The sequence below is a fragment of the Dreissena polymorpha genome, chromosome 1 (assembly GCF_020536995.1).
Source record: "Dreissena polymorpha isolate Duluth1 chromosome 1, UMN_Dpol_1.0, whole genome shotgun sequence".
NCBI classification, from domain to species: Eukaryota; Metazoa; Mollusca; class Bivalvia; order Myida; family Dreissenidae; genus Dreissena; species Dreissena polymorpha.
The window spans coordinates 178,122,896-178,147,615 of record NC_068355.1 but is presented as its reverse complement, the minus strand read 5'-3'; the positions used below and the strand labels follow the sequence as shown (position 1 = coordinate 178,147,615).

The window sequence follows — 24,720 nt, the reverse complement described above, 5'->3', positions numbered from 1 at the left end:
CATGTCAAGTTTCAAGACTCTAGGTCCAAGCATACCAAAGTTATAACAACTTTAACATTTTTATATTGAAGGTCACAGTGACCTTCACCTTCAAATGAATGACCTTGAAATGACCAGTGGTCATCTGTTAATCCTGGCCAACCTTCATGTCAAGTTTGAAGACTCTAGGTCCAAGCATACCAAAGTTATACCATGAAATAAGAACTTTAACATTTTTACATTCAAGGTCACAGTGACCTTGACCTTCAAATGAATGACCTTGAAATGACCAGTGGTTACTAACTAGTTATGGCCAACCTTCATGTCAAGTTTCAAGACTCTAGGTCCAAGCATACCAAAGTTATAACAACTTTAACATTTTTTATATTGAAGGTCACAGTGACCTTGACCTTCAAATGAATGACCTTGAAATGACCAGTGGTCATCTGTTAATCCTGGCCAACCTTCATGTCAAGTTTGAAGACTAGGTCCAAGCATACCAAAGTTATACCATGAAATAAGAACTTTAACATTTTCGAGCACGCCGCCACCCCGCCCGCCCGCCCCCCCCGCCCGCCCGACAACATCAATCTATAAGCCGAGATTTTTTCGAAAAAAATCCGGCTAAAAAGTCATGGAAAAAAGATTATTTTACTTAACATATTTACAGAGTAATACAAAAATACATTCCAAACATGAACAGTTTTTTTATGAGAAAATCACCAATATTATGTTCATTCTAAGTTTGCAAATTCACATCGTACAGTGTTCAATGCGTGATTATGCAAGATCAAGAAAACGTAGGGCTAACTTTGCCATCTGCCACATTTTTCTTTGCCAACTATCTAAGGTCTACTATTTTAAACCTTTCAGTGCGGGAACCGAATTTTGAAGGCCTTTGCAAACAGTTTGAATCCAGATGAGACACCACAGAACGTGGCGTCTCATCTGGATCCAAACTGTTTGCTATTCTGATAGTATTCTTTGAAAAAAATCGAAGAAAATGCTAATTTTAGAAATTCAACAGACGACATTTTAGCAGACGACAAATTTCCCAGCATGCAAAGGGTTAATAAGCAGCAAATATTTCATGTGATATAGTGGGTAACAGTAGAAGTTGTTTTACTTATAGAAGGATAGAGTACTTGAGTACTTAAAGGACAGAAAGATAAAATTGACAAACAAACCTGTGAATACAATCTTTACAGTTCAATTAGCATAACTATATTTTTGTTTCAAGAGCAGTGATTTTGATTTAATTAAATATAGGATCTTGCATGAGTGGTCAATTTGTATTGAATTTATATACAGATAAAACGAGGCTTCCCGAGTTTTTATCTTTATTTAGATGACGAGTTTAATAAATTCAATACAAAATGACCACGAATCTTAAGATTCTATTTATAACATGACCAACAAATTTTCTTTCTATTTTATGCTCTTTTCACCATTTATTCACATTGTAAAAGAGTTTAACTCAAGAAATTCGCCGGAATAATGACATCATTTCGTAAAAAAAATGACGTCATTTCACAGTTATATAACTCGTGTAATAACAACCGTGTAATAAACAAAATTGAGCATTACGTTATTTCACTCCTGGAGCGTAGGTCATGTTATAATATCGTTATATTGTCACACTAATGTATTAAATTTATTTATATTTTCAAAACACCTTAATTTAAAGGAGCCAAAGGGTGTGTGTCTCTTGCTCTTAAACAGAAAGTTAGACCCTGCAAAGGAAAATAAATGATGCCAGTGAAACTCAATTACTAGAACAACGAACCAACATTTACAACTTATTTTGCTTGCACAATATTGTGGAATTACAACAGTGATGAAATAAATGGGTGATTTAACACCAACATTTGATTCCTTGATTGCCTGAGACGTACCTTGACCATCCTAGCACTAAAATGATGTAACTGAATTCAGGTCTACTAGATTTAGAAGTGGTGACAACAAACTTCGCAAGCCTTGGCGAAGAACACGGACTCAGACCAAAGAAAATTACATCTGCTTTAGTATTGAAACATTCCTATATTCAGTTAAAGGGGCTGTTTAACAGTTTTTGGCATGTTTTGAAATAAGTCATTTAATGCTTTATATTGATAAATGTAAACACTGGATCTTAAAAGCTCCAGTAAAAAATCAAGAATAAAATTTAAAATAGGAAAAAAAGTAGCCGCATCTGGACTCGAACCAGTGACCCCCGGAGTCCTGGAGTAAAAACGCAATAGCCCGCTCGGCTATTCTGCCAAGCATACTTAGTTAATGTATTTGATGCATTATATAGGTAATCTTCGTAGTTTCACAAAATTTTACGACAACAACAGAACTCTCCAAATTATTCAATAGTTTCGTGTTGCAAGGCTTTATAATTTTTAGGTTTTTAAATCGTCAAAAGATGCATATATTGGCTATATTAGACCATGGTAAATGTTCAGTAATACTGTTTCCTCACAAATATCATAACTAAAACGAAAATTTTCGAATCTGAAACAACTTTTTTCAACAAGTTACTTTTGAATCCTTATGTTCATAAAATGGGTTCCCAGAATTTTTGATAAATATCAAAACAAAATTAACAAAGGAAATGTTTATTTTTGTTTTTCATTACCTGTGTTTTGTATTGCTGTAGGCTTTAAATACTAAATCAAATGCATCACCAGGTCAATTATACTCAATAGGAATTTCAGTGTTAAGTTGTTCAAATAATAAACAGAAAATTGTTGGTCATATTATCAAGTTCTTTACCATATTGCATAGTGGTACGTGTGCACAGCCTGGTTCTAAAATGTGATTTTTCTTTTCACATTCTCTGGATATTTCCAATATTTTCATTGACTTAAGTGGTACACAAATGAAGTCTCATAACACTTCTTAACCTGCTTTTATTGTTATCCTACATTAATTCCTAAAATTATATAATACCAAGTTTACCTATCATGCATATACTAATTTGTATGTGTCAGTTACTCAATTAATTAAATTTTACTATTATCACAGATGCTATGTTTGAAAAAAACTTGCTTGCACAGAATTATGTATATTGTACGGTTAAAAGTCATAATGCATGGTATGTAGTAATGAAACAAGAGATGTGATCGTCAGAAACACAATGCCCCCTACTGCGCCGCTTTGAAATAAAATTTCTATTTATCATTTGGCAGGTATAGAAGTCATCTTCCTTTAAAGCTTATTTATATTACTTCCCTTGGATTTTGTCCAATCCAACCAGGGTGGGGGTGGGGGGTCTGTAGACAGTCAAAATGACAAAGTCAGACATCACTGACAACCAAGGTCTGTGGTTTATCAAAGAGATCATAGCCAGAGCTCATCATGTACTTATAGACATAAGTCCAGAGGTATGTACATGTAATCAACCCTACCATTCACAAATAAGTACAGTAAAGAAATGATAATTATATCATTAAAAAAAAACTTTGACAAATCATTCATTTGAGTTATAAATAATCCAAATAATAGATCTGTACAGTATCTGTGAAAAGAAGTTAAATTCTTGGAAAGGAAATATATAATATATTATATGAGATTTATAATTATATAAATTACTTCCCTTGAATATAATTGTCTCTAACAAATCTCTATTTTTAGTAGCAAATACAGTGAAAACTCGCTATTAAGACCACTTGTGGGACTTTTCAAAAGTGGTCTTAATAGCGAGGTGGTCTTAATACTGAGTTTTCATGAATTTGATGGACATATAATTACAACAACGTAAATATTCACTGAACTTTAATCTGTTTGCATACTATATAACAGTCATCCGTTTATACATGCGAATCTGAAACAACTTTTTTCAATTTTGTCAATTTACAAAACCATGAACAGATCCCTTTAAACAAATGAAAACCTGTCTATACATTCAAGAGCAGTGCACAATTTATAAAAAAACATTTAAAATAATACAAAATAACATAATAGTTAAAGAACAAGAGTTCCGCGGTCGGAGATGACCGCATTGAAGCCGGATTTTTGATTTAAATGACATTTAAGTTCACAGTGACCTTGACCTTCAAATGAATGACATTGAAATGAATGACCTTGAAATGACCAGTGGTCATCTAAGTGTGCTTGCAAACCTTTACGTCAAGTTTGAGATTCTAGGTCCAAGCATACCAAAGTTATAACAATTTTAACATTTTAACATTGAAGGTCACAGTGACCTTGACCTTCAAATGAATGACATTGAAATGAGCAGTGGTGATCTTCTAGTACTGGCCAACCTTTATGTCAAGTTTGAAGACTCTAGGTACAAGCATACCAAAGTTATAACATGGAATAAGAACTTTAACATTTTTACCTACCAAAGTTATAAGAAGTTTAACATTTTTACATTCAAGGTCACAGTGACCTTGACCTTAGAATGAATGACCTTGAAATGACCAGTGGTCATCTAAGTGTGCTTGCAAACCTTCATGTCAAGTTTGAAGACTCTATGTCCAAGCATACCAAAGTTATAACAATTTTAACATTTTAACATTTAAGGTCACAGTGACCTTGACCTTCAAATGAATGACATTGAAATGACCAGTGGTCATCTTCTAGTACTGGCCAATCTTTATTTCAAGTTTGAAGACTCTAGGTACAAGCATACCAAAGTTATAACATGAAATAAGAACTTTAACATTTTTACATTCAAGGTCACAGTGACCTTGACCTTCAAATGAATGACCTTGAAATGTCCAGTGGTTACTTACTAGTTCTGGCCAACCTTCATGTCAAGTTTCAAGACTCTAGGTCCAAGCATACCAAAGTTATAACAACTTTAACATTTTTATATTGAAGGTCACAGTGACCTTCACCTTCAAATGAATGACCTTGAAATGACCAGTGGTCATCTGTTAATCCTGGCCAACCTTCATGTCAAGTTTGAAGACTCTAGGTCCAAGCATACCAAAGTTATACCATGAAATAAGAACTTTAACATTTTTACATTCAAGGTCACAGTGACCTTGACCTTCAAATGAATGACCTTGAAATGACCAGTGGTTACTAACTAGTTATGGCCAACCTTCATGTCAAGTTTCAAGACTCTAGGTCCAAGCATACCAAAGTTATAACAACTTTAACATTTTTTATATTGAAGGTCACAGTGACCTTGACCTTCAAATGAATGACCTTGAAATGACCAGTGGTCATCTGTTAATCCTGGCCAACCTTCATGTCAAGTTTGAAGACTAGGTCCAAGCATACCAAAGTTATACCATGAAATAAGAACTTTAACATTTTCGAGCACGCCGCCACCCCGCCCGCCCGCCCGCCCGCCCCCCCCGCCCGCCCGACAACATCAATCTATAAGCCGAGATTTTTTCGAAAAAAATCCGGCTAAAAAGTCATGGAAAAAAGATTATTTTACTTAACATATTTACAGAGTAATACAAAAATACATTCCAAACATGAACAGTTTTTTTATGAGAAAATCACCAATATTATGTTCATTCTAAGTTTGCAAATTCACATCGTACAGTGTTCAATGCATGATTATGCTAGATCAAGAAAACGTAGGGCTAACTTTGCCATCTGCCACATTTTTCTTTGCCAACTATCTAAGGTCTACTATTTTAAACCTTTCAGTGCGGGAACCGAATTTTGAAGGCCTTTGCAAACAGTTTGAATCCAGATGAGACACCACAGAACGTGGCGTCTCATCTGGATCCAAACTGTTTGCTATTCTGATAGTATTCTTTGAAAAAAATCGAAGAAAATGCTAATTTTAGAAATTCAGCAGACGACATTTTAGCAGACGACAAATTTCCCAGCATGCAAAGGGTTAATAAGCAGCAAATATTTCATGTGATATAGTGGGTAACAGTAGAAGTTGTTTTACTTATAGAAGGATAGAGTACTTGAGTACTTAAAGGACAGAAAGATAAAATTGACAAACAAACCTGTGAATACAATCTTTACAGTTCAATTAGCATAACTATATTTTTGTTTCAAGAGCAGTGATTTTGATTTAATTAAATATAGGATCTTGCATGAGTGGTCAATTTGTATTGAATTTATATACAGATAAAACGAGGCTTCCCGAGTTTTTATCTTTATTTAGATGACAAGTTTAATAAATTCAATACAAAATGACCACGAATCTTAAGATTCTATTTATAACATGACCAACAAATTTTCTTTCTATTTTATGCTCTTTTCACCATTTATTCACATTGTAAAAGAGTTTAACTCAAGAAATTCGCCGGAATAATGACATCATTTCGTAAAAAAAATGACGTCATTTCACAGTTATATAACTCGTGTAATAACAACCGTGTAATAAACAAAATTGAGCATTACGTTATTTCACTCCTGGAGCGTAGGTCATGTTATAATATCGTTATATTGTCACACTAATGTATTAAATTTATTTATATTTTCAAAACACCTTAATTTAAAGGAGCCAAAGGGTGTGTGTCTCTTGCTCTTAAACAGAAAGTTAGACCCTGCAAAGGAAAATAAATGATGCCAGTGAAACTCAATTACTAGAACAACGAACCAACATTTACAACTTATTTTGCTTGCACAATATTGTGGAATTACAACAGTGATGAAATAAATGGGTGATTTAACACCAACATTTGATTCCTTGATTGCCTGAGACGTACCTTGACCATCCTAGCACTAAAATGATGTAACTGAATTCAGGTCTACTAGATTTAGAAGTGGTGACAACAAACTTCGCAAGCCTTGGCGAAGAACACGGACTCAGACCAAAGAAAATTACATCTGCTTTAGTATTGAAACATTCCTATATTCAGTTAAAGGGGCTGTTTTGAAATAAGTCATTTAATGCTTTATATTGATAAATGTAAACACTGGATCTTAAAAGCTCCAGTAAAAAATCAAGAATAAAATTTAAAATAGGAAAAAAAGTAGCCGCATCTGGACTCGAACCAGTGACCCCCGGAGTCCTGGAGTAAAAACGCAATAGCCCGCTCGGCTATTCTGCCAAGCATACTTAGTTAATGTATTTGATGCATTATATAGGTAATCTTCGTAGTTTCACAAAATTTTACGACAACAACAGAACTCTCCAAATTATTCAATAGTTTCGTGTTGCAAGGCTTTATAATTTTTAGGTTTTTAAATCGTCAAAAGATGCATATATTGGCTATATTAGACCATGGTAAATGTTCAGTAATACTGTTTCCTCACAAATATCATAACTAATACGAAAATTTTCGAATCTGAAACAACTTTTTTCAACAAGTTACTTTTGAATCCTTATGTTCATAAAATGGGTTCCCAGAATTTTTGATAAATATCAAAACAAAATTAACAAAGGAAATGTTTATTTTTGTTTTTCATTACCTGTGTTTTGTATTGCTGTAGGCTTTAAATACTAAATCAAATGCATCACCAGGTCAATTATACTCAATAGGAATTTCAGTGTTAAGTTGTTCAAATAATAAACAGAAAATTGTTGGTCATATTATCAAGTTCTTTACCATATTGCATAGTGGTACGTGTGCACAGCCTGGTTCTAAAATGTGATTTTTCTTTTCACATTCTCTGGATATTTCCAATATTTTCATTGACTTAAGTGGTACACAAATGAAGTCTCATAACACTTCTTAACCTGCTTTTATTGTTATCCTACATTAATTCCTAAAATTATATAATACCAAGTTTACCTATCATGCATATACTAATTTGTATGTGTCAGTTACTCAATTAATTAAATTTTACTATTATTACAGATGCTATGTTTGAAAAAAACTTGCTTGCACAGAATTATGTATATTGTACGGTTAAAAGTCATAATGCATGGTATGTAGTAATGAAACAAGAGATGTGATCGTCAGAAACACAATGCCCCCTACTGCGCCGCTTTGAAATAAAATTTCTATTTATCATTTGGCAGGTATAGAAGTCATCTTCCTTTAAAGCTTATTTATATTACTTCCCTTGGATTTTGTCCAATCCAACCAGGGTGGGGGTGGGGGGTCTGTAGACAGTCAAAATGACAAAGTCAGACATCACTGACAACCAAGGTCTGTGGTTTATCAAAGAGATCATAGCCAGAGCTCATCATGTACTTATAGACATAAGTCCAGAGGTATGTACATGTAATCAACCCTACCATTCACAAATAAGTACAGTAAAGAAATGATAATTATATCATTAAAAAAAAACTTTGACAAATCATTCATTTGAGTTATAAATAATCCAAATAATAGATCTGTACAGTAACTGTGAAAAGAAGTTAAATTCTTGGAAAGGAAATATATAATATATTATATGAGATTTATAATTATATAAATTACTTCCCTTGAATATAATTGTCTCTAACAAATCTCTATTTTTAGTAGCAAATACAGTGAAAACTCGCTATTAAGACCACTTGTGGGACTTTTCAAAAGTGGTCTTAATAGCGAGGTGGTCTTAATACTGAGTTTTCATGAATTTGATGGACATATAATTACAACAACGTAAATATTCACTGAACTTTAATCTGTTTGCATACTATATAACAGTCATCCGTTTATACATTGTATTTATACATTTGTACATTGTACAAAGAAAGTATTCCAAGTTGTTCGTTAAAGAAGTGTAAATACATGTACATGTACTTTTCATCAAGATCCTTGATGTTTACTTAACGAATGAGTAAATTGTCGCCTGCTTAACATTTCGTCGAATAAAATTGAGCTGTTCTTTTTAGAATAGCTTGAACCCGAGTCTTTCCAATGCCGAATAAATCGGCCAACTGTCGTTGAGATTTTCCATCACTCGCGTCGATCAAATCAATATTTTCTTTTAAACACAACTCTTTCCGTTTTCGTCTCTCCATTTTGAATAACGATATGGTATAAAGGTCGGTTTTTATATCCATCACGAACAAAACCATGTTACTCAAATATCCTCACTGTTAAATTATTCGCCGTATTTAATCTTTAAAGTGTGTACCAAACAACTACCAATTTACCCATCAAAGACTCAATAATAATAATAGCTAATCGTCAATCAAGGACAAGGGTTAAAAATTATAACAAGTGCCGAAAAATTAGCACCTGTGTCGCAAATCGATCCAAAAACCGTTGTCGTTATTTGTGGTTTATTGGGTCAGAATGGCTTCGTACACAATCCCGATAGTTCCACAACACCAGATCAAGTAAGGTGTGAAAATTACTGGTCGTTTGGCGGGTGTCAATTAAGAACAATATCGATGATATGTACTGATTAAAGTGGTCGTAATAGCGGATTAGCGGGTTGGTCGGATTAGTGAGTGTAACGACCATTGAAATATAGAAGGAAAAAATCGGGACTGAAAAATGGCGGTCGACTTAGCGAGTTGGTCGGAATACCGAGATGGTCGTAAAGAGAGTTTTCACTGTAATTAAAAGCCACTATCTATTTTAGCAGCAAATAATTAAAAGTCACTACCGTGACTGTAGATTCACTACTCAATGTGCAGCTCCATGAGATACACATGCATGCCAAATATCAAGTTGCTATGTTCAATATTGAATAATTATCTCCCTTTAAAGCTTATTACTTCCCTTTGATTTGTATTTTTGACCTTAGACCTTGAAGGATGACCATAACCTTTTACCATGATTTGTTTGTCAAAAACACAATGCCGCCTACTGCGCCACTTTGATTGATTTAACAAGAATATATACGTTGGCAGGGAAGATAATTATGTCCATTTAAAGCTTATTACTTCCCTTGGATTTGTTTTTTCGACCCTAGACCTTGAAGGATGATGTTCACCTTGTAATTTTAGCACTTACAATGTGCAGCTCCATGAGATACACATGCATGCCAAATATCAAGTTGGTTTGTTCAATATTTAAAAAGTTATGGCCAATGTTAAAGTTTTTTTCAGACGGACGGACAGACTGGCTGACATACTGACTGACGGACAGTTCAACTGCTATATGCCACCCTACCGGGGGCATAAAAATATAACAATAGTCATAATAAAATAAGACTACCGGTTTTGTTACTGAATAATTATTTATACTATGAAATACACGATTTAAGTTCTGCTTGCGCATGCGCGAGCGTTCAGTCGGGAAAAAAATCAGTGGATATTTTTTTAAGTGTTTTAAGTGTTTTTAGTAAAAATATGGATACTAAAGTGGTTTTATTAATATTATTTGTGTTAGGAAGTGTTTTTTTAGGATTCAGTGGTGTGATTAGTGATGTAAAGTGGTTTTTTAGTGTGTGAATTTGTGAAACACTGCACACATAAAATCACATAAAATGTCAGCGAGTGAGCGTAAGTGATTACAATTTTCCTTATCAAGTCTGATGACAGTATTCAATGGTTTTGCATAAGTTGTAAAAGGGCATCCCAAAAAGTTTTCAAAATGCTAACATTGGTACACAAAAGGCAAGACCAGCTGGAAAGCGAGATGAAAAATCTTTCGAAAAATGTTCAGGAATGTAATGGCAACATAACGGATTTGAAAGCAATCCTACATAGTGTCATATCAGGCACAGTTAAGGATATTTTGGATGAGCGACACGAGGAAAGTGCAACGGTAAACAATTTGATCTTTTTTAATGTAAAAGATAATGGGAACCTCAGCGCTGATAAGGATATGCTAAAATCAATTCTTGAAGAAGTATTAGGGGTACCAGGTGCATTATTATAAATTGGGCATGTTGAAGCATCATCTATTACAAGACTTGGAAAATTTGACAACAAATCAGTTAAGGTCAGACTGTTAAGAGTTACAATCGAAAGTAGGGACATTAGAGGTATGATCCTCAATAATGCATTTCGTATGAAAAACAATGAAGGATTCAGCAAAGTAGGGATTGGAAGGGACCTTACCATTAGACAAAGAGAAATTAATCATGAATTAAGGAAGGAGTTGACAATAAAGAGGAAAGATGACCCTAATAGGAATTGGGGAATAAGAAGAGATAAAATAGTTGAGCTACCAAAAGTTACCCGCAGCGGGGGACGGGAATGCCAACTAGAGGATTTATTGTTCAACACAGTTAATGTTAAACAGTTTAATAGTTCTAAAGTTAATTGTTCTTCATTACCTTCTGATTTATCATTTTTAACTGAAAGTACAGATAGTATTGTGTCATTTGTAACTGAGACATCTGATTCGAGCATTACTACAGACAAAACGAATGTAAATGTAAGTACCAAAAGTTCATTTTTGGATTCATTTATAATTGGCTTTACAAACATTGACAGTTTGTCAAATAAGGTTGCAGAGTTGGAAGCATTCCTAGCGAATGAAAATCCAGATATTTTTGGTATATGTGAAGTTTTTCCCAAATTTGCACATGAGAAGCTGAGTGTAAATGACATTAAATTTTCCGGCTATGATGTGTTTTGTCCAATTACAGATTGAAGCAGGGGTGTTATTAGTAAAAACAAATACTGAAAGCTTCAAGTGTTGTTGCATTGGATTTAAATAAATTTGCTGAACATGTCCGGTGTGATTTGAAACTAAAAGGGAAAGACAATATTTTAATTGGAATGATTTACAGGAGTCCCAACTCTAATTGTGCCAACAATTTAAGACCGTTTGAATTAATCAACAAAGTCTGTAAATTAAAATATTCACATCATGTGATTATGGGAGATTTTAATTTCAAAGACATTAATTGGACATCTCTACAGTGTAACTATGCCATTAACTCGGATGGTCATCAATTTTTTTATACAGTATTGGATTGTTTTCTGCATCAAGGTATGTACGCGTTTTAGAGAGGGTCATAATCCCAGCTGTCTGGATTACTCAGTTGTTGTTACAGCGCCCATTGGTAAAAGTGATCATTCTGTTGTGTGCTGCAAATTGTGTTTATTTACGGATGATCTATCAGAACACCAAGAAAGGCGTCAATATTTCAAGGGCGACTATGACAGTATAAGGGCTGATCTGTCTTCTGTGGACTGGGACTTATTATTTACTAACAGCGATACAAACAGTGCATGGACATTATTTAAAACTACTATTGAAGAGGTAACATCCAAACATATTCCACTTAAGTCAAATCGTAGCATTGAAAATATTCGCTGTGCACAGTCATCATTGTGGTTGAATAAAAAAGCTAGACTAGCAATACAGAAGAAAAACCATACATGCCAGACGTCCCGATCTTGGCGGGACAGTCCTGCTTTTGGGCTGTTTGTCCCGGTGTCCCGATGTAACACTATCTGTCCCGACATTCGAACAAAACGATATACGCTCTTTAAGTTCACAATAAAAATCCCTATTCAAGCTCTGCCTGGCTTTAATTACCATCGCTAATCCCTTTATTGCCCCCTATTAACAAACCATATCTACTAGTCGAGTGATCCAGTGTTGTTTTTGACACATTATCAGCGATATATCGGCAAATTATTGACTTTATCGGGCATTCACACCAGGGAATTTTTATGATAAGGGTCGTTAATTGCTTGGGATAGATGCATCGTAGTGCATTAAGCAGATTGCTTTTGTATTTCATGGCCCAAATCAAGTCCAAAGATACTATTATTACGCGGTATTCAGTGTATTATATGTCAAACAAATCGAGCGCTGACCGATACCAGAGACATAAATTTACTTATGTTTTTGGCTGATTTTCAGAAAATAATTTGTACATATTGCATCAATCTAAATTTAGAGTTAATGGATGATTGGTTGAATAAAAACAGTGCTCGATGTGCGCACATCCCGTTGAACGTTGCCTTAGTCACAAATGGGTTCATCTGCATACTGCACATGTTTGTTTACTTCCGGAAAATGGAGAACGTCTGTGTTCATGCAATTCTAAACACATTTATCATCAATATTTGCCAGAAATTATGAGGTTTTGTAAGTAATTAGCTGATTACTGACTTCAGTAAAGGTGGCATGATTGATCGTTTTAGGTGTCCTGCTTTTTGGTAAAATGTCCCAACATTTTTAATGGACTGTCCCGATTTGGACCCGAACATTTCTGGCATGTATGAGAAAAACAAGTATTGGAAAAAGTACAAATACTCAAGATCACCTATAGCTTATCAGAAATATGCAAGCAGCAGACAAGATTGTGCAAAGACAATAAAAAATAGTAAAAAATCTTACGAAAAGTAGCTTCAGAAGTTAAAAACAATAATAAGTCCTTTTGGAGGAATGTGAACTCCAAAAGGAAAACTAAAGACACTATCGGTGCATTGATCAAGCTTGATGATTCGGAGGCAGAAACTAATGAAGAAAAGGCCAATTTACTCAACACTTTTTTCAGCAGTGTATTTGTGAAAGCAGAGATTGAAACAGAAGAACACATAGAAGTCATGGATGACATTGAAATTTTAAATCACAAAAGTTTTAGTGAAATTGAGGTTTTAAAAGCGTTAAAGTTAATAAACCCAGAAAAGTCACCAGGACCAGACTGTATTTATCCTAAAGTGCTTAGTGAAGCTACAAATGAGTTGGTTAAACCATTAACATTGCTTTTCAACAAATCATTGAATGAAGGAGTTTTATCCCATCATCAGACGTGCATTGTCGAAATAAACCACTGTGGAATAAACTTTCCTCTATTTCAGCAGTGCTGAAATATAGCTGTCACGCGCGGCGAAGAATGGTCATATTACTCGGAATCAACTATAAAGTAATCATTTTTAGTAAAATCGAATCAGATTCAACAAAACTAATAATTTGATACCACGATGTAATATATTTTTAACACATAATGCAACTCAAAAAGCAAAAAAAACATTATTCACAAATATTTAGCGCGCGTACTCGTGACGTCATTATTAACACGTCATACGACACAATGCATGTTCTTTCACGCTAAAGCTCAGTTGTTTAGTGTTTTTTTTCATCATTTCTTAAAAATCGGGGACGTAGAGGTATGATAAACAGAAAAACAGGTTAGTTACTGATCTTTTTGTAATGTATTAGGCTCGGCACGATTAAAATAAGGAAACCATGTTTGCTTAAAATAACTTTGGGATTTTCCGTGTAGTTCGATTTTCCTTTTCTATTTTTAACGAAATAATTTACGTCTAAGAAAATTGATGGGATAAATTGAATACTAGGTCGGTGCCGAATAAAGCAAATTTTATTTTGTTCGGCACGAAAATCTGAACCACTCGCTAAGGCTCGTGGTTCAGATTTTCTAAGCCTCGCAAAATAAACTTTGCTTTATTCGGCACCGACCTAGTATTCTCTATATTCCAGATGATTGGAGAAAGGTCATTGTGTCGCCTATTTTTAAAAAAGGAAACAAAAAGGACCAATCAAACTATAGACCTGTTAGTTTAACAACAGTTGTATGCAAACTTTGTGAAAAATTGATTAGAGAAAGATTAACAGTTCATATGGTTTCCAACAGACTTTTTGCAGATGCTCAATATGGTTTCATATCAGGACGTTCTTGTGTTATTCAGCTTCTATAATTTTTGATGAATGGGCAAATATGCAAGACTCTGGAGTACCAATAGATATTATTTATCTTGACTTTGCTAAAGCGTTTGATCGTGTATCTCATGATTTGCTGCTATTTAAGCTGAAAAAATTGGGAATTGTAGGTCAACTTTTCAACTGGGTGAAAGACTTTTTACATAACAGGACACAGTGCGTACGGGTTGGTTCATCTGTTTCTTCATGGGCTAATGTAGTAAGTGGAGTACCCCAAGGAAGTGTACTAGGTCCAATTCTATTTCTCTGCTTTATCAATGACTTGCCTGATGTTGTCTCTGGAATAGTGAAAATCTTTGCTGATGATACTAAATTATATTCACAAGTTCCCAATATTGAAGAGTGTGAAAAGCTTCAGGCTGATCTTGACAAACTTTGTGACTGGAGTGAAAGTGGAAATTGTCCTTTAATGCCGATAAATGTAAGGTCATGCACATAGGAAATAATGAAGAAGTGTTCAGATACTCAATGAGAGAGAAGGATGGAAATTTTGTTTATGTTGAATCTGTGACAAATGAGAAAGATTTGGGAATAACTTTTGATAATTAGCTCAATTTTGATCAACATATTTTTAATATCACATGTAAAGCACAAAGAATTCTAGGATTGATACACCGAACATTTGAATATCTTGACAAGGACATGTTTAATCATTTATACAAATCGCTTGTTCGACCCACATTAGAATATGGATGTAGTGTATGGTCTATACATTTGAAAAAACATATTAGAAAATGAATATAAAGATGTTTTAGAAGAAACAAACTAAATCTAGCATTGTTACATTCCATTTCTAATTGTTTCAAAATAATTTTGTTGTATTCAGATTTCAGTTACTTCATGAACAGCATTTTTTTTTGCCATTGAATTTGAAAAAGAACCGTTACTGGTACAATCAGGAAAAACTAAAAACCCTAACAAACTTTGTGTTGTGAAATCTTCTGATTGGGAATTATTCGTTTACATGTTATTTGTTCACTTGCAGATAATGCAATTTTGGAACAAAATTGATAAAATCTTTCTTCCATTTGAGAATTTTTCAGACGGTAATAAGGAATTTGGTAGTTTTTCCCTAATTTGGAACCCTTTTACGGGTACTTTATAAAGAAGGAAAAAAAATCACTGATGAAATTCTTTGTTCATAAATCTAAAATCCACACAAAATGTGTAACACATTGTGTTGACCTTCTTTGTCAGAACAACTGTTTTAGGGACTTCAAAGTAGAAAACATGTTACAGATCACTATTTGTTTTCCATTGTCACTTCTAAAATAATAAACATGTGCATGACTGTGACTGTTTGTATGATTTTTATGACAACAATCACACATTTGTAAACAGCAGTTGTGAGATAATAAATAAACTAATTGTTACTGTTTACAGATATATAACACTGGGTGAAGATATAACAAAGAAAATGAAGTAAACACAACTTGAGGAACCAAGGGTATTTAACGTATTAATGTATCAAACATGACTTTACCTTGGCTAAACTTGAAGGTCCTTCACCTCTATCTACGACAATCGGAACATCTCGGATATGATCCAGCAAACAACATACAAATTACAACAACAACAACAATTCGAGGGCGTTGTAAGTTTGTTTTTAAGTATTTTGGTACAACAATTCACATAAAGAAGAATTTTATTTTGTGTAGAAACAATTATTATTCGTGGCATTTATAATTTTACCGCTTGACACTCGTCATTTAGTTGTTAATTTTAGTTTTGTTTGAAGTGTTAGCATTTCGGATAGAAATACTTTTTCGGATTCTTATTATTCCAACTAGTTCAAAGCTTCGTAACATTGCAATTTTTAGATTGATTCATATATATTCCAAGTTAAAGGTGATAATTTATAAGGAATCAAGATAAAACATAGATGTTCTAAGAATATATTGAAATCCCTCTCTGTCGTCGGTTTAACTGTCTGTCTGCGTCGAGAGAGAACCTGTCCATCAATTCGGTATATTCCTAATTCTACTTGTCTGCATTTAAATCAAATATGTTTGGCTCTGTGCATGTATACATCTTGACCACATAATTGTGAGTATTTTATATAGGCTTAACAGGGTTATTTTCGAAGTATAAGCATGTCAGCACAGTTGGTTAAATCAAGGTCTTGTCATTTGTTTCATAATTTGTATTAAAGGTAAAAAAGTTTTGGTTTAGATACCCGCCTATTTGTTTTTTCTGCCTGTGCTCTTGTTTGTATTTTCAAATGTGCTAAGAATTTATTGTATTATATTTTATGAAATTAAAGTGAGTCACTGAGTATATTTCAATGTCAGCATTTTATTCTAACAATCAGCATATGAATGTAGTGAAACATTAAAAGGGGGAGGAGTGTAGTGAAATAAGGTCACTTCCAACAGCCTTGCTGTTGGGCTAGCTCTTTAGCGACGTGGTTAAAGTGTCGGACTACCACTCTGGAGGTCGTGGGTTCAATTCCCGGCCTGAGCTCAGTATTTTCACATTATGAATACAACTGAGGAATACAATTTAAATAATCAACTTAAATTAATTTAAAATCTTTATATGATACCATGAACAAAATATTGTTCACTTGAGTGAAATTCATAATCAGCAAGGGAAAGCAGGTACTGACACCTTTATTCGAATTTGTTTTAAAACGAATGTCAAAGTGTTCAGACTCATGGGGTTTTAACCACAGAGTACAGAGTATTGTGAACATTAAGAGCAGAAAAAATGCATTTGAAGAAAACTTTTGTTTTAATTCTTTTTTGGTACTACTTTTTCTGAATTGTTATTCTAGTTTTTGGTTCATCAACGCTTTATCAGTTTTGAAAAAATAATAACATACTCCCTTTAAGTGCAAATGTGTTGAAGTACATGTACATTTACACGAGTTCCTCGTGTGAAACTTTTTGCATATGTTTCATTACTTCAATGGTATTTTACTACGCTGAATATATGTACTGTGATTTCATATTTATAATTAGTCTGTTGTACACTCATTCACATTATATTAATTCTTCTGATATAGTTGTTAGTTTAAATTTTACATCAGGTACAAACACAAATGACCTCTCTCTGTTAGGTTTATGTCTTGTCATTGAAATTACCTGAGATCTTTTGTCAACATGGCAACAGGTGACGCAAGTTCAGCTCGATTGATTATTGTCGGCTTGGGTAATATTTAAATGTACCCCAGGTACTTTTAAGGTTACTTAAATATATCTCATCTCCTACAGAATGACCTAATCCGATTGGCTTAGAGCAGTCACATACCCATGGAGTATTTTCCATACACCCCGAGTAATTTTCATACTACCCGAGTAATCGAGTAGTCGGTTGAGATATAATCATTACATTGTTAGTAACTGACAGTGTATGGTATATACACCCTCAGTAATTTCATATAAAATTAGTGAGGGTGTTTATCCCATACACCGTCAGTTACTAACGGTGTAACTAATAGTACCCCGTTTACAGAAAATATACTAAAACGTACCTTTGAAATATAACGCTAAATTGGTTGTTGTTGGCTCTTTTTTTTTCAAATTAATTATGTTCACATTTATGTCAATATTTTGTAAAAGGCCTCTACATTATCAAAACTCTTACTCAAAAAAGCTTGTAGAGGCAGGTTGTGTTCAAAGAGAATTTTATTTCGTATTTTGTAGGGCTATTTACAACATAGGACTAGAAATGGCGCGGCAGAGGCCGACGCGTATCCCCACGCCGAATGTTTGACCTAGGTGTGCCCCAGGGTTGGTAATGGGGCCATGCATAGCTGAGATTGACCGTATTGTCATAAGAGAAATTCATCATCAATTAGAAGTGAATTGGTGTAGAAATGAAGAAGTTATAGTAAAAGGCAATTTTGGGTGGGTGTGACATATGTGGGCAGGGCGCCCCAGGGTTGGTAATGGGGCCATGCATAGTTGAGATTGACCGTATTGTCATAAGAGAGGTTCAGTATCAATTTGAAGTGAATCGGTGTAGAAATGAAGAAATTATAGTAAAAGGCAATTTTGGGTGGGTGTGGTCTATGTGGGCGGGGCGCCCCAGGGTTGGTAATGGGGCCATGCATAGTTGAGATTGACTGTATTGTCATAAGAGAAGTTCAATATCAATTTGAAGTGAATCGGTGTAGAAATGAAGAAATTATAGTAAAGGCAATTTTGGGTGGGTGTGGTCTATGTGGGCGGGGCCCCAGGGTTGGTTATGGGGCCATGCATAGTTGAGATTGACCCTAATGTCATAAGAGAAGTTCAGTATCAATTTGAAGTAAATCCGTGTAGAAATGAAAAAATTATAGTAAATAGAATTTTTTGGTGGGTGTGGCCTATGTGGGCGGGCGCCCCAGGGTTGGGATTGGGGCCATGCATAGTTGAGATTGACCCTAATGTCATAACAAAAGTTCAGTATCAATTTGAAGTGAATCCGTGTAGAAATGAAAAAATTATAGTAAATGGAAATTTTTGGTGGGTGTGGCCTATGTGGGCGGGGCGCCCCAGGGTTGGGAATGGGGCCATGCATGGTTGAGATTGACCGTATTGTCATAGGTGAGGTCCAGTATCAATTTGAAGTGAATCGGTGTAGAAATAAAGAAGTAAATGTAAAATAACCTAAAAAAATGAGTGATAATTTCTGACGCGGCCCCACCCCAACCCCTATAACTTTTGACCCAGGGGTCAGATCAAAATTCCAAATAGTGCAGGGTCGCACATATGCTCATAGCTACCATGTGTGTAAATTTCAAGGTTCTAGTGCTTTTAGTGTAGGAGGAGATAGTGGCCAGGACGGACACGGACAGACGGACGGACGGACGGACGGCGGAGATCACCACAATATCCCCACCTTTTTTTCAAAAAGCGTGGGGATAATTACTATACTAATTTGTTTCTTTCAGTGCCTGTTACTATGGATGCATCAAAAGATAGGACAGGTTTCAAGATCAGTCGTTTGTGTTGTGTCCAAGGCCACATGTCCAAGGCTAATGATATAGTGGTGTGTAGGAGCCTTGATACGAGTCAAGAGAAAAGACACGTCATCTACTTTGGCGGTGATGTCCAAGTACGTGCAAGTGTTTTTTTCACCATTTTGGGAATGGGGCTGGGTCCTTCTGGATTGAGAAATATCGCGTTCTTTTGTCTACAATTAGTAAATTGATGTTGTTGATTTATGCTTACAAATACTTTAAAATTGACAGCAAAAGTAATTTCAATATTATATTTTCTATGGTTCAACTTATAGAGCTGGATTTGGAGATAATTGACATGTTTAGACTTATTAAAAAAAATCTTTTTTGAAAACCTTTAATTAGGAATTTGTAGGTCCTATTTGGGAAAAATGTATACTTTTTAGCTCGACTATTATATATGAAATATATATAGTGGAGCTATCCTACTCACCCCGGCATCGGCGTTAGCGTCTGCGATAGCGTCTGCGATAGTGTCTGCGTGCAAATGTTAAAGTTTTCGTACTTCCCCAAATATTTTCTTTCTCCCTTGACATACCGGTATTGCTTTCATATTTTGCATACTTGTTTACCAACATGACCCCAACCTATAAACAAGAGCAGACAACTCTATCAAGCATTTTGTCATAATTATGGCCTCTTTTCCACTTAGAATATGCAGCAAATGTTAAAGTTTTCGTACTACCCCATTTATTTTCATTGTCCCTTGACATATTGCTTTTATATTTTGCATACTTGTTTACCAACATCACCCCAACCTATAAATAAGAGCGGACAACTCTATTAAGCATTTTGTCATAATTATTGCCCCTTTTATAATTAGAATATGCATATTATTGATAAATCTATGTTTAAGTTTGCATACTACCCCAAATATTTCCTATATCCTTTGAGATATTGCTTTTATATGTTGCATACTTGTCTAGCAACATGAACCCAACCTGTAAACAAGAGCAGACCACTGTATCAAGCATTTTGACATAATTATGGCCCCTTTTACACTTAGATAATTGAACATTTTGCTTAAATTGCCATAACTTCTTTATTTATGATCACATTTTATTATTACTTTTACAAAACAACACTTACCTGAATACCACAATAGATTCCACCCAAACAAAACCCCACGCCCCTACCAGAATCCCCCCCCAACCTCACCCCCCCCCCCCATTTTTTTTTTAAACATCATCTAATAAATTACCCCACCCCACATTATACCCCCCTCTCACCTCCCACCCCCCCAATTTTTTTTTAAACATCATCTAATAAATTACCACACCCCACATTATACCCCCCAACCCCCCCCCCCCCCCCAAAAAAAAAATATTAAAAAAATTCCTTTTTTTTATTTTTGAAAGATCCTCCAATAAATTATTGAATATGAACAATTTCCCCATGATGGCTTACATTATACTGTCAAGCACTAGAATAGTCGAGCGCGCTGTCCTCTGACAGCTCTTGATTCTATTGGGAATGGGTCCCCCTACCGGATCCACCCAAATTAGAACGAAAAAAAACAATTGTTCAGTATTTTTATATCCGGACAACATAACCTATAAATCATTAAAATTTGTCGGCATAAAATTTCATGTTTTTTTATGTAACTTTTTTGTGGACATGTAAATTCATGGATTTAATATCTTGGTGAAAAATTGAAGAATTTATGTTGGTCATTTTGTGTTTGTATTAAATATGTGGATAAGTCAAGCCACAAAATGAACTAAATTTGATGTCCCATGCATAATTATCATCTTTCAGTATCAAATTGAAATGTATTAACATTAATTTCCTAAAGTTAAAATAATGGCTCATTGTAAGTGATTCAAAAAATTATTTACAAAAAATCAGTTCATCATTGTACACTTTTAAGGACTTATCAAGTTCATATATAAAAGAGATAATACATGAATACACGCCTATTTTGTTCCATTGGTGCAAAAAGGTACCATGTGGCAGTGAAATTAGAAGGCACATGGAACCTTTTTGCACCAATTGGGCGTTTTGGCTATTTCAATTTTCAGGACTTTAAGGAGAACATGTCCATCTACAAACCAGAGTATGCCAGATTTGGCTATTTTATTTTTCAGGAATTTAAGGAGAACATGTCCATATGTCCATCTACAAACCAGAGTATGCAAGATTTGGCTATTTTATTTTTCAGGAATTTAAGGAGAACATGTCCATATGTCCATCTACAAACCAGAGTACGCAAGATTTGGCTATTTTATTTTTCAGGACTTTAAGGAGAACATGTCCATTTACAACCCAGAGTACGCGTCCTGGGATCTAGAGACAGTGGCCAGGATTCTACACACACGCCTCCCTGGCTCCACCGTGTTTGTGGTGAGACCCTCGGAGATGCTGCTCAACACGTTCAGCATCTTCCGCAACTTTCTCAGCTTTGATGAAGATGGGCGACCGGAATTCAGCAATAATTTTGGTGCATTGATACATCTTGCTCAGCTTTATGAGAACGCAGTGAGGACTGTTGAAAACGAAGTGAGGACTGCTGAAAACAAAGTGAGGAGTGTTGAAAACGAAGTGGATACTGTTCAAAAGTCAGAAAAAGCCAGCTCTCTGTCTGATTCAACAGACCAATGTGTAGCACATGACGGTGACAATGTTCCTTTAACTTGCGTAGGACTCAATTGTTCTCAGTCAGTGTCAACAGAGCCAAGTTTAGTTGAAAAAGTGCCCATATCTCTTGTAGGTTTCAGTAAAGGTTGTGTGGTGTTAAACCAGCTTATGTTTGAACTGGGTGGCTTAAAGGAAAATACAGACGTGGCAGAGTTTCTGTCTAGACTGGAAGCTATCTATTGGATTGATGGCGGACACATAGGACGGAAGGATGCTTATATCACAGACTATGATGTGCTGCAGAATATTGTTAACCTTGGAGTGCGTCTATTGGTCCACGTGACACCCTATCAGATCATGGATTCAAATCGACCGTGGATCGATATCGAGGAACGGGAGTTTGTACAGCGCTTGAAACGCTTCGGAGCAGATGTCCAGGAGTACAAACATTTCATGAACTTTAAGCCGTCCATTAAATATCATTTCAAGGTTTTGACGCAGATATAATAGTAATTATTGTAACAGATATTGATTTTTAATAAAGCCCTCATACCAACTTATGAGGGTTTTATTAAAAATCATTTTTGGAAGTTGACCTAAATATTTTACAATGCTCCAGCTAGGCCTGAATGGAAGGGCGCCCCGCCCTGCCCTCCCGAAGCTCTGCCCTCCCGACGCCCAGCCCTGCCCTCCCGAAGCTCTGCCCTCCCGACGCCCAGCCCTGCCCTTCCAAAGCTCTGCCCTGCCCTCCTGATGCCCCGCCCTTCCGAAGCTCTGCCCTGCCCTCCCGACGCCCCGCCCTTCCGAAGCTCTGCCCTCCCGACGTCAGCCCTGCCCTTTCGAAGCTCTGCCCTGCCCTTCCGAAGCTCTAACCTGCCCTTCTGAAGCTCTGCCCTGCCCTTCTGAAGCTCTGCCCTGCCTTCCCGACGCCTAGCCCTGCCCTTCCGAAGCTCTGCCCTGCCCTCCCGACGCCTAGCCCTGCCCTTTTATTTATTTAAAAAAATAAATATTCTGTTTAGACATGTCTTAATTTAAAAATCTCATATTACATTGAGATACATAGAGTCACATTAATTAATTCCTGATTATAAACATTTTATTTGCATGGTTTAATAATAAGGGAGGTAATATATTCTAACAATTATTAATAATATAAAAATTTAAATGCAACAGGGAGCATTCCAGATACAACCGTGCGCTCGAAAGTGCCTTTTTACAAAATACTGCGCGCTTGAAAGTGCCCCTTTGACAAAATAGGCCCCACTGCCCTTTTCAAATCCTAGCTGGAGAACTGATTTGAAATTGGGAACTTAGCATCACTGCTTTAAATTTGCGAACCTTACTGTTTTTATAAATAATATCATTTGAAAAATTATTACTTTGTTGAATAAAATAGTGCACAAAAAATGGCCCAATATAACGTCTTCAAAATCTGTATAAAAAGCTCTTTATTGGTGTGACAATTTATGGCATGTATGTCTTTGTATTTACTCAGTTGCGAAATTCTGAATTCATACTTGTTGAACTATGAATATACAGGTTAATTTATTCCATGTTTAAGTAGCTGTGATAAAGGTTTGAGTTGAATGTGCAGTAGAATGGATGCAATAAAACTTGTATTTGCCAAACTAGAATAGGCTTTTGTGATGTATCTATAATGGCAAAACAGAACAAAGTTACCTGAATCGTTCAACCAAAATGTTTGCCTAGTCCTGACTTGTACTGTTTTAATATTATGTTCAAATGTTCATTATTTGAAAAAATAAATGCAGTAAAATCTTCAAGTGTATATCTAATAGAAATGATTCAATTGTGTTGTCAAAAACATTATATGATTATTTCATTTTTTATGCCCCCGGATCAAAAGATCGGGAGGCATATTGTTTTTGGCCTGTCATCCGTTCATTGTGTTTTTCCCAAAACTTTAACCTTTGTTAAGTTTTAAAAGTTTTGTAATAACTTTTTGAATATTGAAGATAGCAACTTGATATTTGGCATGCATGTGTATCTCATGAAGCTGCACATTTTGAGTGGTGAAAGGTCAAGGTCAAAAGTAAAAAAAAACAATCCAAGGGAAGTAATAAGCTTTAAAGGGGAGATAATTTCTAAACCTGCCAAATGATATATTGAAATTTTATTTCAAAGCGGTGCAATAGGGGGTATTGTGTTTCTGACAAACACATCTCTTGTTTCACATTTATATCATATCTACATTTATATGTACGGTCATGTTGATTTTAAAAGTTTCATTGAACTCAATTAAATATTGCACAGATTGATCCTTGTCTTATTTTTGCAACGTAATAATTGATATGATATCCCCTTGTATAAACGTTGAGACGATTTAGTAATGGATATCCGATCTCCTCCTATAAAATTTGAAGAAAATGCCATAGTGAATTGGTATCTCCTTGTATAAACTGTGATCAATGTCATAATGGATATGTTGTACCCTTCTAAATACTTTGAGGAATGTAAAAATGGATATAGTACACCAAAAGACCAAGACTGACCAGAGTTTGAAAGGTGTTTAGCTGTTCATTAAAAAAAATATGGGGTTGGGGGTAGAGTGGGAACAAGAACAGGAGGTTCCACTAAAGCTCATCTCAATTCTTCAAATGTAGTTTATTCTTTACCCTTTACCACTTTGATCGTATTTTTACTCATTTGTAGTCCCTGAGAAAGTTTAATTTAATTAAATGCTTTTCTAACTAGATTCAAGTTTTAAAGGCTTCATTTCCAACCCTAAGATACTAATGAGCAGCAAACATAATAAAACCTGAACAGACTGCCAGTTACTCGCAGGCTGTTCTGGTTTTATGA

General features: G+C 35.1%; 2 protein-coding genes across 6 annotated transcripts in view; one reads left to right on the top strand and one right to left on the bottom strand.

The window, feature by feature from the left end:
• Positions 1 to 14,650, bottom strand: part of LOC127863024 (cobalamin trafficking protein CblD-like) — a 38,244-nt gene extending 23,594 nt beyond the window's left edge. For all 5 annotated transcript variants that reach the window (XM_052402414.1, XM_052402425.1, XM_052402403.1 and 2 more), the window contains exon 1: positions 14,537 to 14,650. In XM_052402414.1, the coding sequence (XP_052258374.1) occupies positions 14,537 to 14,560 (24 nt within the window). In that variant the 5' untranslated portion in view covers positions 14,561 to 14,650. The remainder of the gene's footprint in view (positions 1 to 14,536) is intronic.
• Positions 14,651 to 15,754: 1,104 nt separating this feature from the next.
• LOC127863017 (mitochondrial protein C2orf69 homolog) lies at positions 15,755 to 24,176 on the top strand. Its single transcript, XM_052402368.1, has 3 exons — positions 15,755 to 15,966; positions 19,252 to 19,415; positions 21,556 to 24,176. The coding sequence occupies exons 1-3, from the start codon at positions 15,846 to 15,848 to the stop codon at positions 22,402 to 22,404; spliced, it is 1,134 nt and encodes a 377-aa protein (XP_052258328.1). The 5' UTR covers positions 15,755 to 15,845; the 3' UTR covers positions 22,405 to 24,176.
• Positions 24,177 to 24,720: the final 544 nt, after the last annotated feature.

Bases quoted from the DNA above. Each gene is read 5' to 3' on its own strand.
- LOC127863017 (XM_052402368.1), top strand. From the start codon at position 15,846: ATGACTTTACCTTGGCTAAACTTGAAGGTCCTTCACCTCTATCTACGA. The intron at 15,967-19,251 runs GTAAGTTTGTTT...TGTTTCTTTCAG, and splicing joins AACAACAATTCGAGGGCGTT to TGCCTGTTACTATGGATGCA. The intron at 19,416-21,555 runs GTACGTGCAAGT...TTTATTTTTCAG, and splicing joins ACTTTGGCGGTGATGTCCAA to GACTTTAAGGAGAACATGTC.